The following is a 14,860-nucleotide window of genomic DNA, read 5'->3' as shown; positions in this document are numbered from 1 at the left end:
GTTGCTCCCTTCGTTCTTTTTTCTCTTGGAAGGGTTTTCCGCAGCAGGTTTTGAAGCTACTGGGTCCGCTGAGATTGAGGCAGAGTTGATGTTTATCGTTGTAGTTTCGGGCTGGGAAGTCACATTAAGTGTCGACCTCGCTTCCTCTACATTGACAAACCTCTGATCTCGTCTATTAAACTCGGTTAGGGACCTCACCGGTTTTCTTTGCATATCGTCCCAGAGGGCACTTCCTGGCATTACTCCGGCTTGGACAACCATTAGGTGTCCATTGTCATCCACATTTCGAGCTCAGGCAACTTCAAAATTAAACCTTGTAAGGTAAATTTTTAATGTTTTGCCTGGTTGTTGCCGAACGTTAGTTAGGGTTGACGCCTCAGGTCTAACCCCCATCATGGCTTTAAACTGTTTCTTGAAGTCTTTAGACAACTGTTCCCAAGAAGTTATTGAGTGTCTCTTATATTTTTCGAACCAGCTTTTGGCTGGTCCTGTCAATGATGCTGGAAATAACATGCATCTGAGCTCGTAACCCACGTTACTGGCTCTCATTATGGTGTTGAACGTACTCACATGGCTGTACGGGTCGGTCTTTCCCTCAAACGTTGGGACGTGAGGGATCCGAAATCCTTGGGGAAATGGAGTGTTTGAAATATGGGGAGCAAAAGGTTCAAGCTCCTCATCAGAATCTTCATATCGATCCTGTCCTTGCTCATTTTTCAAAAGCCTAAAGGCCTTTTCCAGCTGATCAATTCTTTCTTGGACTGGGTCCGCGAGGGATACTGTCTGGAATCGGTTGTCATCGATCACAATTCCAGGCTCGCGCCTCCGTAAGGGATCTTTGCGCCTATTCAAGCGATCCCTCAGGTCCGAGTTTATCGGGTCAACATTACCCCGACTTTGATTCAGGTGCTCTCGCAGGTCGGAGCGATTTCTGCAGCTTCCAGTATTCTTACGACCTCGATCATGCATGCTGACCGATCTGGTATCTCTAGAATCGTCACTAGTAAAACTCGTTGCATGGTTATTTCGAGATGGGTCTTTTCCGTGCCGCCTCGTTTCCGCTGTGCTAGACCGAGATGTTTGACTTCTCTCTGATAGGGCATCTCTCCGCTCCTGGAAAGCTTCCCTGTTTCCTTGTCTCCTCCCCGCACGCCTTTCGTCCTGATCTCGAACTGATTGAGCATTCTTGCGAGGAGGTGAAGGATATCTTATAGGTGATGGAGGGAATCGTATGGGTGACGGTGGCTGCCACCCATTTCGCGGCCTAGACGGTCCGGAGTTCGCCCGAGATAGGTTGGTTGCATCCGGTGCGCTCCCAGGGACTTGAGTCCGAGCCTCTGTAGGGGCTTGGTTGTTCTTAGTTTCCGCAGGTACTTCCACATGTGGATTAACCGGGGCCCTAGCCCGAGTACTTCTCTGGGGCCTAGGGGGAGCGGATGGCTCTGCTGGTGCCGGAGGTTGTGCCGGCGTCCTTGTGGCAGCATTCTTTCGTGGACGCCCACGAGGCCTGCGGGGAGGAACATGCACGTCCCTAGGAGGAGGAGCTTGGTTTTCAAGCGGAGGCGGGGGCTGTGCCACCTGCGCCTCTGCGGCTATCCTCGCTAACTCCTCATTCTGCTTGTTGGCCTCTGCCAACTGCTGTTTCAGTTGTCGGTTCTCAAGTTCCACAATGGGAACATATCGCTCAGGATTGTAATACATATCCTCATCTCTTGACGGAGCAGGTGGTCCCCGAGAATCGGAGGATCCGCTTCTTTCTTCAACATCTGGGTTTTCCATCGGCTGTTTCCCAGGACGTCTTGGATAATTTTCTTCAGGAACATTCTGATTAGTAGCGGCCATAACTTGTTCAGGGACTGAATGCTTAAGGCTCTCAATGAAAGCACCAAACTGTTGACGCTGTTTTTCGTCAATAGTGAAAGAAGAGCACGAAAACAATAATCAGTTATGGCCAAATGAAATATGATAACACAAACGAGATTTTTTACGTGGTTCAGCAGTTAAATCTGCCTAGTCCACGAGTCTTTGTTATTAAACTTAAGATGATCTCTGAAAATTCTTCAAGGATGAATTCTCCAGAGTTTTCTCTCAAGATCACAAAAATTCGGTCCTTTACAATGGTGCATGACATCTCTATTTATAGAGAAGATTTCAGAATACTATCCCACATATTTTGAGAAGTTATTCTGTATATGCAAATAAATTAAATGGTATTAAAAGCCTGTAATCCTATATATAAGGAAACGTCCCCTGAAGATCAGGGGGCGTATAACTGAACAAATAATATCCCTTGATTATAGGGGATTTATAGCAATCAATGTAGGCCGCGTCTCTCATTGATGATTCATAAAGATATTTAAAATTATTATCTTGTATCGCCAAGGCCCTATTCACCCATGTTTCTTATTGACTTTCGAGCTATAGCATCTTCCCGAGGCTACATGACTTCGAGCTCATACGCGCGTCAGGCTCGGAGCCCTGATCCGAGGCCATCCCGAGAATAGACGTACCTCGGGGTCTGTCTTTCGAGCTTGTGAGGATCTTCGAGGCTATCATCTTCGAAGTCGTCTCTGCTTCGCCGGCTCGATGCTTAGATTTCGGACATGTTCCAGACTTTACGAGTTCATTTATTACGAATCCATCTTTCGAGGTCACAATCTTTATGGCTCTAAATCTGGGTGTAACAGGTTCCAACTCTAGATCAATCATCGGGGGGTGAACGGGAAGGTCGGGAAGAAATCTGGGACAACGGCCGTGATCGGAATCGTGGCCAGGGCAGCTTGGCTGGGTCGAGGCTCCGGCCCTGGCGCCTCCTTGGACGCTTTCTTGGCAGCCTTCTTGGCCACGGCCCTCGCCCTGGCAGCCCGATTCTCGAGGGGCTGCTTCATCTCGTCCACTGGGTCGGACATGTTGGAATCTTCTGAAACAAACACAAATAAAAAGAGTCAGTACCATTAACAAGCAAACAAGGAAGTCAAGACTAAGAGTGACCCGGGACGAACCCTTATCTAGGCCCCAGACATGACTCAATTCATTTAACGCGAAAGAGTAGACTCAGTCCCCATGTCGTCTGGGTGTAGAAAATTCTCGTACTGAAGGAACCCGGACAAGTACATGAGAATTTTCGAGCCTACGGGAATTGGAGACAAAGTCTCGTTTCCCCGTCGGCCCCGAACGCGGGGCCTCGGTGTGCTAGCCTATCCCTAGATAAGTCCCCAACTTGGGGAGCATAAGTCAAAATCATAGGTGAGTTACCTCGCCCTGATACGCTAGCCCCAGGGGTCCTCGTGTTCGGTAGTGCCTCGTCGAAGAGGGCTTCTAGCTCCTCGGAGGTGGCCGCCTCCCTCGACTAAGCTAGGTCCCTCTTTTGCTTGGCCGCGTCCGTGAGCGCCGCAGCCTCTACGACCCTGATGTGATCCAGGGCTAGCTGCTCCCTCAAAGCAGGATCTTTCTCGCATTGTATCCCCCGGAGGCTTGAGGCGTGGATCGTTTGGTGGGCTGCGAGCAGTCCGATCAATCGGAGGTTGTCAGTGTTGACATAACCCTCCGCGCTTAGCTCGGAGTAGAGCTTCTTCCGATTCAAGATGAACTGGATGAGGGGAGTCTGGGCGAAGTGTCCTACCACTTGAGGTGATTTGGTGAGAATAAAAGAAAAAGAGGACAGACAATATAAAGGATCGGGAAACCACTTACCCACTCGCTGGAAGTCCAGCGTCAGTGTGGGGTTATTCTCTATGAGAAACCCAGACATCATGAACCAGTAGTGTCAGACGCCCGGGGGATGCTTCCAGGAACTGGTAAGAACAGGGTAGTTACCCTGCGGTTTGAGCCTGTAGAAGCCGTCCAGGGTCTTGTCCTTGGCACTGACCTGCGACTCCATCTTGTAGAAGTACAAGATCTCTGCGGGGGTCGGCTCCGGGATCTCCCTCGTGGCGCAGAAGATGCGCCATCCCACAAGCAATCAGTAAGCTTGGGGAAGAAGCTGGAAAGGCGCGATCCCCACGAACGTCAGGAACCGCACGAAATAATCATGGAGCGGGAGGGTAGCTCCCGCACTGATGTGGCCTACGCTCCAGGCCCCAAACCCGTTCACGGAGGTGTGGGGCCGCTCCTCTTTCCTGGCCAGGAGGTTATGGAAGAGTCCGGGAGTTGACTCTACGCCCAAGCACTTTTCCAGGGCGTACAACATCCGATAGTTCCGGAACAAGTTTGGTACCACATCCATCTCCCATCTGTTGCCTTTAGGGGTCTTGGACCCGGGAAGAAGGACATGGGCCTTGTTAACTTTCTCCTTCGAATGAGGAGTGACGCCCAATGTCATGGCTGGTGATCTGGGATTAAAACAGAAACAAACCAAGCAGTTAGTACCAAAACACAATAAAGTCGGTTAAGGTACGGGGGCTTTCCTAGGAACTGCTTGGAGGAGTCCCCTCCGGATCAGGTCCGGGATCACCAGAGATCCACAAGATCCTGATCGGGAACGAAAAATAGGCTACTCCTAAGTCGGTCCATCACCACTTGTCCAGGAAGCCTCTGGACCCGGAAGGGCCCAGAGCGGCCCGGACCAGGCAGTCTTTCCATAGCACTAATTCTAAGCACAGACAAGTTCTAGCAGCCTAAGCAGATAAGAAAAATGACAGGAAATCTGCATTTGTATATATATAAAGGCCGAAGGCAGAGAAACTTACTGTAAGTTGCTGGTCACGAAAAATGGTGGTTGTCCGGTGGCAAGGACGGCAGAATATCAGTCTTGAACTGATGAAGACGGTTTAGCAACTCGTCGATAGGGTAGGCTGATGGCGTATGCTCGGGCAAGGGTGCAGATGCCGGAACCGTTGGAAAAGGCAACGACGCAAGATGAGTAGACGGTGGAAGATATCGTCGGCAAGCTCGGACATAAAAAAATCCTTTGAGTTCTTTGACTGGCTCGAGAGTGTAAAGGTTTCAAATGAAAGCCTGAGGGGTGTTTATAAGAACCCAAATGCTGATTTTTTGATCCAGCGGATGGGATCGATCCCCCATCAGACGGTCTAGGATCGTGCAGGGGCATTAATGAATCCACTTGAGTGCTGGATCCACGCCACTCCGATCCAACGACCTAGAGGAAAAGGCCCTTCAAAGGTCGCCCCATCCTATGGTCCACCTTAGCGTAGAAGTATTAATGGAAAGCGCCCATGCGGATGGGACGCTTCGAGATCCGAGCTGACGCAATAGCCTAAGCCTAGCGACCCTTGAGGTGGTTGTTGACCTTTCAGGGTCAAGTGTCATCGATGCAACATTTGCTAGGCGACATGTGTACCCCTCGTCATGAACCAGAACATCGGTAAACGAACCCGGGCCTTGGTAAACGGTCCGGGCTCCGCAGTCGTCTGACACGCGATGCCCCTTGCCACGGACCAACTATTCTGAGAAGGAACCGGGGAGATAGCCAGGAGTATCCGGGACCAAAGCAAGCCTCCACCGCGCAGGCCCAGATGAAGGCTTGGGGGGTAAATGTTATCCCCGTTTCCTGCCGTGGGCCCAGGACTGCGTTCCAGGCCCACGAGCTGGCCAATTGAGGGTGGGCCTAGCCCAGGCCCGTTTGGTAAGGAGTGTAATGGATATCGACAGCCCAATTCTGGGCGAGGCCCGGAAGGTGTTCGAGGAGTATTGTCCGGGACGGTCATCCGGGAGACGGTACGACTGACTGGGGGTAACAGTCAGGATCGACGCAAACAGTCTCGAAGCCTGGTAAACGATCCGGGCTCCTAGTAGATGGTCCGGGCCCACGGTAAACAGTACGGGACCTCGACGAACAGAGAGGGACTTGGGTAAATGAACCCGAGTCGGGTCCTCAAGGTTGGCAGGATAAAGCATCCGTGACCCTGATTTCACCCCATGAAGCGTGGGAGTTGTCCCCATGTTTCACCTGCAGAAAAGCCCACCTCGGGATTGTACGCCGCTGGTTCAGACTTGTGCCGCCATTGCTCTAAATCGATCTTGTCCCCTGAATTTGCCTCGTAACTCGAGATGCCCAGACCAAAGCTCAAATTTTTCGGATGATAGGTATGGTTTGGGCTGGCCCAATGGGCTCAGGTTAATGTTTTTCTTTTATGTTTTAAATCCTCTGTATTGGACTTCCGATAGAGAAGCCAGTAGTATTTATACCTTTATTGGGCCCGGGTCAGCCCGGCCCACGCCAAGTGCGCCTGTGAACTTATAAATACATGTAACAGAGCACTGAAGAAGGGACATCTTTTTAGCGTGTATACAGTTACTCTGCTGAAACTAAGAGAAAACTCCATTGTTATAGATTCTCTAAGCTTTAATACAACTGTCTCGTGGACTAAGGCTCATTAATGCCCCAACCACGTAAAAATCTTGCTTTTAACTTCTAAACCCTTTCTCTTTAATCTCTCTTATCTATTATTATTGTAGTTTCCGAAAAACTCGGTAAACACTAGGCATTTTTTGGAGTTGCATGATGTTGCTTATTTACCCTCTATTAAGAGGAATTTGATCTCTGTATCTATTTTGGATAGACTAGGTTATAGTCTTCTTTTTGGAACTGGAAAACTAACTTTGTATCGTGACTCTATGTTGGTTGGAAATGGAACTTTATGTGGAAACTTATATAAACTTGATTTACAAGATGTTCCTGTTGCTTCTTCTTCTTGTTCTTCTTCTCTTAATACTGTTGTTGGTTCTAAACGTTCAAGATCGGATTTGAAATCTTCTATGCTTTGGCATAAACATTTAGGCCATATTTCTAGAGACAGAATGGAGAGATTGGTGAAGGATGGCGTACTTCAGGATCTTGATTTCTCCGATTTCACTGCATGTGTTGATTGTATAAAAGGGAAGTTGACTGCCAAGGTTAGAAAAAGCAAGTCAGACAAGTGCAGAGATGTATTGGAGCATATTCATACTGATATTTATGAGCCTTTTGTTCCGCCTGCTATGGGTGGTTATAAATACTTTATCACCTTCATTGATGACTTTTTCTAGTATGGCCATGTTGGGCTCATTCGTGAAAAATCTGAATCTTTGGATGCTTTTAAGATTTTCAAGACGAATGTTGAGCTTCAAAATGGAAAAATGATCAAAGCTGTCAACTCTAATAGAGGTGGAGAGTATTATGGAGGTTATGATGAAAATGGAAGGAACCCCAGGCCTTTTGCCAAATATTTATAGGAATGTGGTATTGATGCAAGATATATAATGCTAGGGACACCAAGATACAATGCCAATTCGAGAGCAACGCAGAAGCTTTTGATGTTTCCACGTGGAAGTGGGACCCAATCCACGAGGACTTCTTGGGAGCCAGCTCATGCCCGAGGACTTGTGTCTCCAGTGGCAATGGACTCATGTACATGTGTCGAACAGGTGAGGTGGCGGCATTGGAAAATGACACGTGGAAAGTAATAGGCAATTTGCCTAATGAGATGCAAGAAATCGCTTATGTTGTTACCTGGCACGATAAGCTACTGGTGATTGGCTCGCCCATGTTCGGTGAGCCCCACATTGCTTACGTGTTAGACACGAAGGAGTATACGTGGACAAAAACATTAGTACCAGAGGAGTATTCGAGTCATGTTCAATCAGGGTGTTGCTTAGAGCTCTAAAAGAATATATATATATATATATATATATATAAAAACAGTCCGAGGATGTAACATGTTTTTAGTTGTCGACACTAGATGTTTTGAGATTTATGTATATAAAGAATTTTGTTTACTTTATTTGTGCTATGTTCCATGCCTTTACTTTACTGTTCTAGAGTTGATAAATTGTTCACTATAGCTTTCTAGGCATTTAATTCAACTATGAATTTGTAAAAAATGAATAGTTCTCCATCTTGAGTACGTAAAATATAAAAAAATTGGTTGGCTAAATTCCATGGCTTGTTTCTAATTTTGTACTAAAGTTATATGACCTTTGGTGGTAGTGAATTAATACAAGTAATATAAAAGTCAAAAGAACCACGTTCGATGTTAGCCGTTGGATGATTATGGAGATCCATACTATGGGGCCGTCCACGGGCCCATTGTCGTTTTCTCGTGCCATGTTTGGAGCTGAAATCTCTCACGATTGAGGTAAGAAATAAAATATGGACATAATTAATGTATTGGCCTCATTTTCCGTTGCGTGTAAGAAAAAACGCCAGGCTTGTATGATGAGATTGCAGGCGTTTTCCCTGAGATAACAAGGCTGCAGATCAAGATTGCCATTACCTGACAAGTCCATGGTATTCCTCAATCCTAAGGCATCATCATCCCATAGATTCAAACGATTCACATGAAAAATATAAAGATAGAATGAAATGAAAAAAAAACCCAATAAATGATGAGGTTAGGACAGGACAGCACTTACTTTACTACTCCAGCTAGACTGTTTCAATTTCATGTGACATTGTGACCCCACAACCCACAAACACAATGTCATATCCTTTTTGCAACTTTTCCAAATTTGTAAGCACCAGCTGGCTTTTACACTTTCTCTTTTTTCCATAAGTTTGTTCTTCTCTTCTTCACAAGCTAAAATAATCACAATTAACAACACCATATATCACGGATCAACTTATGCATCTTTACTAGTTGTTTTCAATAGCTTTTCTCTTCGTTTTCTTGTCATAGAAAAGGTGTACTTTATTCAAGTAATTAGAATTTGTGGATTGTCTTTAAAAACTACATGTGAATACTCGGAGCTTATCAGTTGGGGCAAGAGAAAATATTGCTGGAAAAAGCTGGATTTGTAGGGACAAAAGGGAAAATGTTGTTTTAACATGTTGAAGTGACTTAAGTCGGCCAAATCCAGTTCTTCCAAGCCAAAAAGAAAAAGAAAGAAAAAAAGTTAATCAATTCAATACTTTTTGAAGATATCTTACATGAATTCTAACTCGGGAACTCTACAAATTTAAAAAATATGACTTTTGGGGAGATAGGGACGACAGTGTAAACATATCTGAAGGAAGAGAGAGAGTTGGGAGAGAGTCTTCATTTCCGGTGACAATTTCATCCAATGAGACAAATTTTGAACTGAAGAAACTCTCAACGTGATTGTCATCCCAAACCAGCTTTTCCCACCATTCTCTCTGTCCTTTAATTTTAATCAAACTTTCTTTTGCACTGTTGGAATCAAAAGGGAGCTTCATTAGACTTGAGCAATTCAACACTTCGATCTCCTTCAGAACAGGAAAGGCCAAGGCTTGCTGTGGACGTATGATGCTCTTCAGCTCCGGAAGGTCTTGCAAATGTAGCATCGTGAGACATGAGAATGCACTTTCATCACCAAAATCTTCATTCAAAAGTTGTTTAATTGACGAACAGTCTTTAACTCTAAGAAACTCAAGGAATGGAGCATAAACCAGCCAATTCATATCAGGCATTTCACACTGAACAACCACCAAAACACGAAGGTTGCACAGTCTTTCAATGCATAGAGATTCTTGAATCCTTTGCTTTTCCGGATAAATTCTGAGAGTATCAGCATTCCATATCTGAAGAACCTCCAGATGTTTCATTCTGCTCAGTGACGAAGTTGAAAAGTCGAGTGAAGTGAAAGACCACATAATTGTAAGGTTTCTTATACACCTTTGTAGCTTACTACTGCTCAATAGTTTTTGTACAGAAAGGGTATCAAATATGGTTATGCATATGTCATCCATGTGTTCCAAGCGCTCTAACTCCTCCAATAAGACTATTTCATCATACAGTGGACAATAATGCATTTGACCTGGGCTCTGTAATTTACTAAACACTTGCAAATATGAAAGACTTGATATAACTTCCCTTGGAATATCAATTAGACTATAAGTATCATTTAGTAAGAAGCACCTCAATTCCTTGAGATTCTTAATATCAACAGGCAAAGTCCTCAAAGCAGTTCTAGACAAATTAAGATATTGCAAATTTTTTAAGCTAGCAATTCCCTCAGGTAGCAAATCTAAACTTTGATTACCTGACAAGTCAAGTACTCGCAAGGCATGGATGGCTTCATACAATTCACTTGGAAAAGTTTCAATCAAGGTACTAGTTATAAGCAATGTAATAAGCTTGGGACAAAACACTAATCCAGCAACATCTTTAATTTCATGACTCCATAATGATATTCTTTCTGCATCTTTCCATTTTGCAAATTTGTCTGGCCTTGCATTTTCTCTAACCAGAAACTTGTTCTTCTTTTGACCGCGATCGCAAGCTAACCACAAGGCCATATCACGGATCACATCGTGCATCTTCACAGATTGTTCTGTATCACCCTCTTCCAACAAGCATGCTAGCTTCAAAGTTTCAATGGCTTCTTCTGCTTGTCTTCGTTCATCATGTATGTCATCAAACTCATCAAAAAAACCCTCCCCAATCCACATATCAATAAGCCTGTTCTTTACAATACTAGAGCCCTTTGGAAACAAGGAACAATATAGAAAGCAAGACTGGAGAGTAGTACTAGGCAGGCTATCGTAGCTAAATTTGAGAAGATGATAAACATAATCAGCAACCCCTGAAAAATGTGATAGGGAGCTCTGTAGCAACTCAATCCCACGTTTCCAAGCCTCTAGTTTTTTCCTGCTAGCCATGGAACGCCCAATGGTAATCAAAGCAAGTGGCAAGCCTTGGCACTCTTGAGCAAAAACTTTGGCAAGATGTGGTATATCTGGATGAGAATTCAGAGCTTCTTTTCCCACCTTCTCCAAAAATAAATCCAAAGCTTTCTCTTGTGTTAAGCAATCAACTCTAATGCACCTATCAGCCTCCATGTGACCACACACTTCCTTGGAACGTGTCGTAAATATTACTTTGGACCCATTATCATCGTTTGGAATAGGAATACCAAATTTTAAAAGATCAAACCTTTTCCAAACATCATCTAGCAAAAGAACAAATTTTTTCCCTCTTAAAGTCTGGTATATTTCTATGGATCTGTCTTCTGCTTTATTGGCATTCCATATCTCATCCGGAATCTGTAATTTGTAACGAAAAACATCCTGAATTCTTGTTATACTTGCTTCTTTGGATACTACAACCCAAATGACTACATCAAAATAATTTCTCGTACCAAACAACTCATTGTTGATCCTTTTCAAAAGGGTCGTCTTTCCAACGCCGCCCATGCCATACAAGCCAATAATTCCCACACTTCTGTTCTGGATGCTACTCCAAACCTCCCGCAAGGTCAAGTCCAAGCCCACTGTTCTCTCTATAGGCATCTCATCCACCGGAGGGCACGGCAACTTGTCAGAAACAGCATCAAATTGTCCATTGTTCAGTAGCCTTTTCACAGTATCTAGCCTTCTAGCTACCAACTTTCCAAGCTTGTGGCTAAAACAGCCACCCTTGAAGAAACCACCAAGACATTTGTTGTTCCGGGTTTGGAGTTCTTCACGAGCTTTCAGCAGAATTAGATTCACTTCTTCTTCCATAATTTCCACATTTTCCAACCAGCCCTTCACTTGGTTTGTACACTGCAAGTTTTGCCTCTGAGAAAATTCAACTCTTCTCTTTACATCTTGGTTTAGGTTCCTGAGATCATTCATGGCATCACTCAAGGATACCATATTCTCTTCAAGTTCATGAAAGTAAGCCATACTCTTGGCCGAGCAATCCCACAAGCGAATACCTATGTCTAATAATGGACCCGCACAGCTCAAGCAATCCATGCCAATAAATAGAACAAGAGTAGTTGTAGAATGCAGAGATTAAATAAACTAATCTATGTTCACTTTGCTTTTACCATAAACAATTCAACTCACCTTTTCTTTCTTTTTCTTCTTACACTACCATGCTACGTGGGTAGTATTCCTTCTCACTAATGAATTGTTGAGCTTTAAACTGCATCAGCTACTCAAGCGCAGACTATGATTGGTCAACGAATGTCGTTAAGAACACTAAAGAAAATATCAATCAAAGTCTTCCAATTCCAATGATTTGTGTCCACGGTCATAAGCATATATATATATAGTGCTGAGTGTGATTTGGGCGCTCTGCATTTTCATTCCTAAACAAAATTAGGGAAAAAAAATTGCAAAGAAGTTAATAAATTGAATTTGGTTGGGGTTTCTTTATCCAAGCAATTAACCACAGAAACTTAAGAAGTCCATACAGAGAAGCTTCCTTTGGACATCCAATTCGAGTCAATATTTGGTACAACCACCAAAGCTTAAACACAAATAAACAAATAGTAAAACATAGCATTACTACAGAGGACTTAACACTAATACTGGTAAATCTCAGAACATTAAATTTACTCGCTTGTATTAGTTGTGATAACGCCCCAAAGCATTTTCCAATTAAATACGTAAACAAAAAAAAACAATTAAAGACGTATACTGTTTGTGTTTCTAATAATTTTTTTTTCATACTGTTAAAGAAATTGAACAAATATCTAAACAATTGGACTAACTGCATTTTCTATAAAAGAAAATCCAAGCCTACGCTACAATCTTGATCAGAAAAATTAATCCGAAGACTACCGTAGAAAGAAATGAACAGAACAAGTGTTGACTAGTTGGAGAATACAGAATTAAATCAAATAATTTTTTCTGATTTCACTTTGATTTTACCATAAACAACAAAACTAACCTTTCTCTGCGGGAATTCTACCACGCTAGGAGGGTAATATTCCTTCTCACTCAACAATTGTTGTGCTTAAAACCCCAGCTACTTCATTCTGGCTTAATTTACAGAAGCTTTCTATCTCTCAAGGAAGAAAAAAAATTTCACAGGCGAAGACTGATTGACTTGGGCAATAAAGTCAGGAAGACGAAACAAGATACCAATCAAAGACTGCCAACGACTTATGAGTCATAACCACGGCCATATCCATATTCTGTGACTGTGGTGAGTGTGTTTTGGGAGCTCTTCATTTGCATTTTTATTAAAACGAAATAGAAGACCAATAAAAAGGCAAAAAAGTCAAATAAGCTGAATTTGGTGCGTTCCAATATTTATCATTAAAAAAAAAAAAAACCACTGGACTCTGAAGTCAACGGAAAGAAAAAATAAATCTCTTTTTACCAAACAAGTAGGTAGAAAGTGTTAGAATATTACGTAGACTAATATAATCATAAATATCATAACCACACTCGTTAATATAAGATTGTCTAATAATGTCAAATCCAATATGAAATAGTTAATAGTTACTAATTGCGTCAGAGATACAGAGAGAACCCTTATGACTATAATTGACCCATTAAATTATGGTTCACCGTTAATAGTGTGTATTAGTCCAATAATCTCTTAGGGTTAGATGGATGCGTGATATATTAAAATTAAATGGTTGTTTAATTGATGGTATGGTGATAGAAAGATGGGTTGCTCTTCATTAGTTCCTCTCAATTTAATCACTCATAAATTTTGTGTTTCTATTAATCAATTTGGAGATTCATAATACAATATGACTCAAATGAAGAATATGGTTATGGGAGGTATGTCTTATCATCATTAATGCTCTAAATAAATACTTTGATCTTGGATTGTTTTTATGATTACTATTGTAATTATTGTTTTGATTGTTGTGGAATATAATACTCATATTTGTTTATTTTTAACAATTGGTATCTGGAGCCAAAGTTATTGGTTTTAGGCTTAATTTCTTTGATCTAAACACATTTCTTCAAATCTAATTTTTTGATATAATTTTCAGATTAATGTGCTGATGGATAATATTAGATTTATGTTTTTTGGATGAGTTTATCTTTGTGTTGGGATGATTGTTTCCATGCCATTATTATTAAATACCAAGCTTTCTTGAAACCCATTAATGGAGGAAAACCCATTTCGGGTTCATATTTTTTTGGCCATTATTTTGTGTTTTTTTGAGTTAAATGGATGTTGGAAATTGATAGAGGGTTAAAAATAGAACAAATCCCTCAAACGGAGTCGGATTTGGTGGCCGGAGATAGCCTATTCGACTAGGTCGCATAGACCCGAAATGCAGACCCGCGGGTCAATTTGGGTGACAGGGGCGACGAAAAACATGTCGTTTTGCCTCTGTCAGGCAAGAACGACATGTTGTTCGCACAGAAGCTTCAGCCTCACTTCAGCGCCAAACAACGGGTTGTTTTCTGCCTGCTGCATGTCGTTTGGCCGAACGACATGTCATACGGACATTATAAAAAAAAAAGGTGCATGTGGGCGCGTGCAAGGCCCTTTTTTTGGGCCAATTTTCACCATTTTATTTCATTTTTTAGCATTCTATCATTTCCACATCTTGTTTTTTATGCACAATATTAATTCATGAATTTTATTCATAATTTTAGTAATTAATTTTATTGTGGCATAAATTCATAATTATTTATTTATTTCAACAATTAGTGCTTATTTTTCTTACCTATCGTAAGATTAAGTATGGAAAATTGTTTGGTGATAAGGAACATTTAAATATTAATTTATTTAAGTTTTGTACCTTCCTCAAAAATTACATTAAGATCCGTATAAGTAATTAATTATCCTATCGATAATAATTGCTTGATAAGGATGCTTAATATGGTGAAGAAAATTTATTAAACATTATGAATCACAATTTATCTATCATTTCGATAGTAAATCAATGTATTTGATTATAATGTTTAATAGATTGTTCTTACCTGTGTATGAGTTCTATTTTGTGTATTTGTCTAAGAACTCTAGCATACATGATGATCATTTGTTATTTTGCGATCATATATTGTTGAGAAAAGAGCACAAATGACATGATTTATCATAACATGTATTTAATAGTTATTGCTCTTATTTCTCATTCAACTGCAAGCATTTTGAGAACCTCTGCCATGTTGACACTGAATGGAACCAACCACAAGCAGTGGGTTGAATCTCTCATGATGAACTTGACTCTTATGAGAGTGGACTTGGCCTTGAGAATGGATGCACCACCTAGGCCC

At 42.2% G+C, this 14,860-nt stretch overlaps 1 protein-coding gene and 1 pseudogene across 2 annotated transcripts; one reads left to right on the top strand and one right to left on the bottom strand.

The window, feature by feature from the left end:
* LOC133795129 (uncharacterized) overlaps positions 1 to 14,860 on the top strand; it is a 130,292-nt pseudogene that overhangs the window by 98,318 nt on the left and 17,114 nt on the right.
* On the bottom strand, positions 8,668 to 12,866 carry LOC133796111 (disease resistance protein RPS5-like). Of its 2 annotated transcripts, none has more exons than XM_062233592.1 (2): positions 12,561 to 12,866; positions 8,668 to 11,976 (listed from the first exon to the last, which is right to left on the bottom strand). In XM_062233592.1, exon 2 carries the CDS (start codon positions 11,636 to 11,638, stop codon positions 8,888 to 8,890), a length of 2,751 nt encoding a protein of 916 aa, XP_062089576.1. In that variant the 5' UTR covers positions 11,639 to 11,976; positions 12,561 to 12,866; the 3' UTR covers positions 8,668 to 8,887. The 2 variants fall into 2 exon arrangements, with proteins under 2 accessions (XP_062089576.1, XP_062089577.1); XM_062233593.1 differs by having other exon boundaries at positions 8,668 to 11,962.

Source organism: Humulus lupulus, chromosome 8, assembly GCF_963169125.1.
Source record: "Humulus lupulus chromosome 8, drHumLupu1.1, whole genome shotgun sequence".
Classification (NCBI taxonomy): domain Eukaryota; kingdom Viridiplantae; phylum Streptophyta; class Magnoliopsida; order Rosales; family Cannabaceae; genus Humulus; species Humulus lupulus.
This window is presented reverse-complemented; position numbering and strand designations above follow the sequence as displayed.

Coding starts and splice junctions, on each gene's coding strand:
- LOC133796111 (XM_062233592.1), bottom strand. CDS start 11,638: ATGGATTGCTTGAGCTGTGCGGGTCCATTATTAGACATAGGTATTCGC.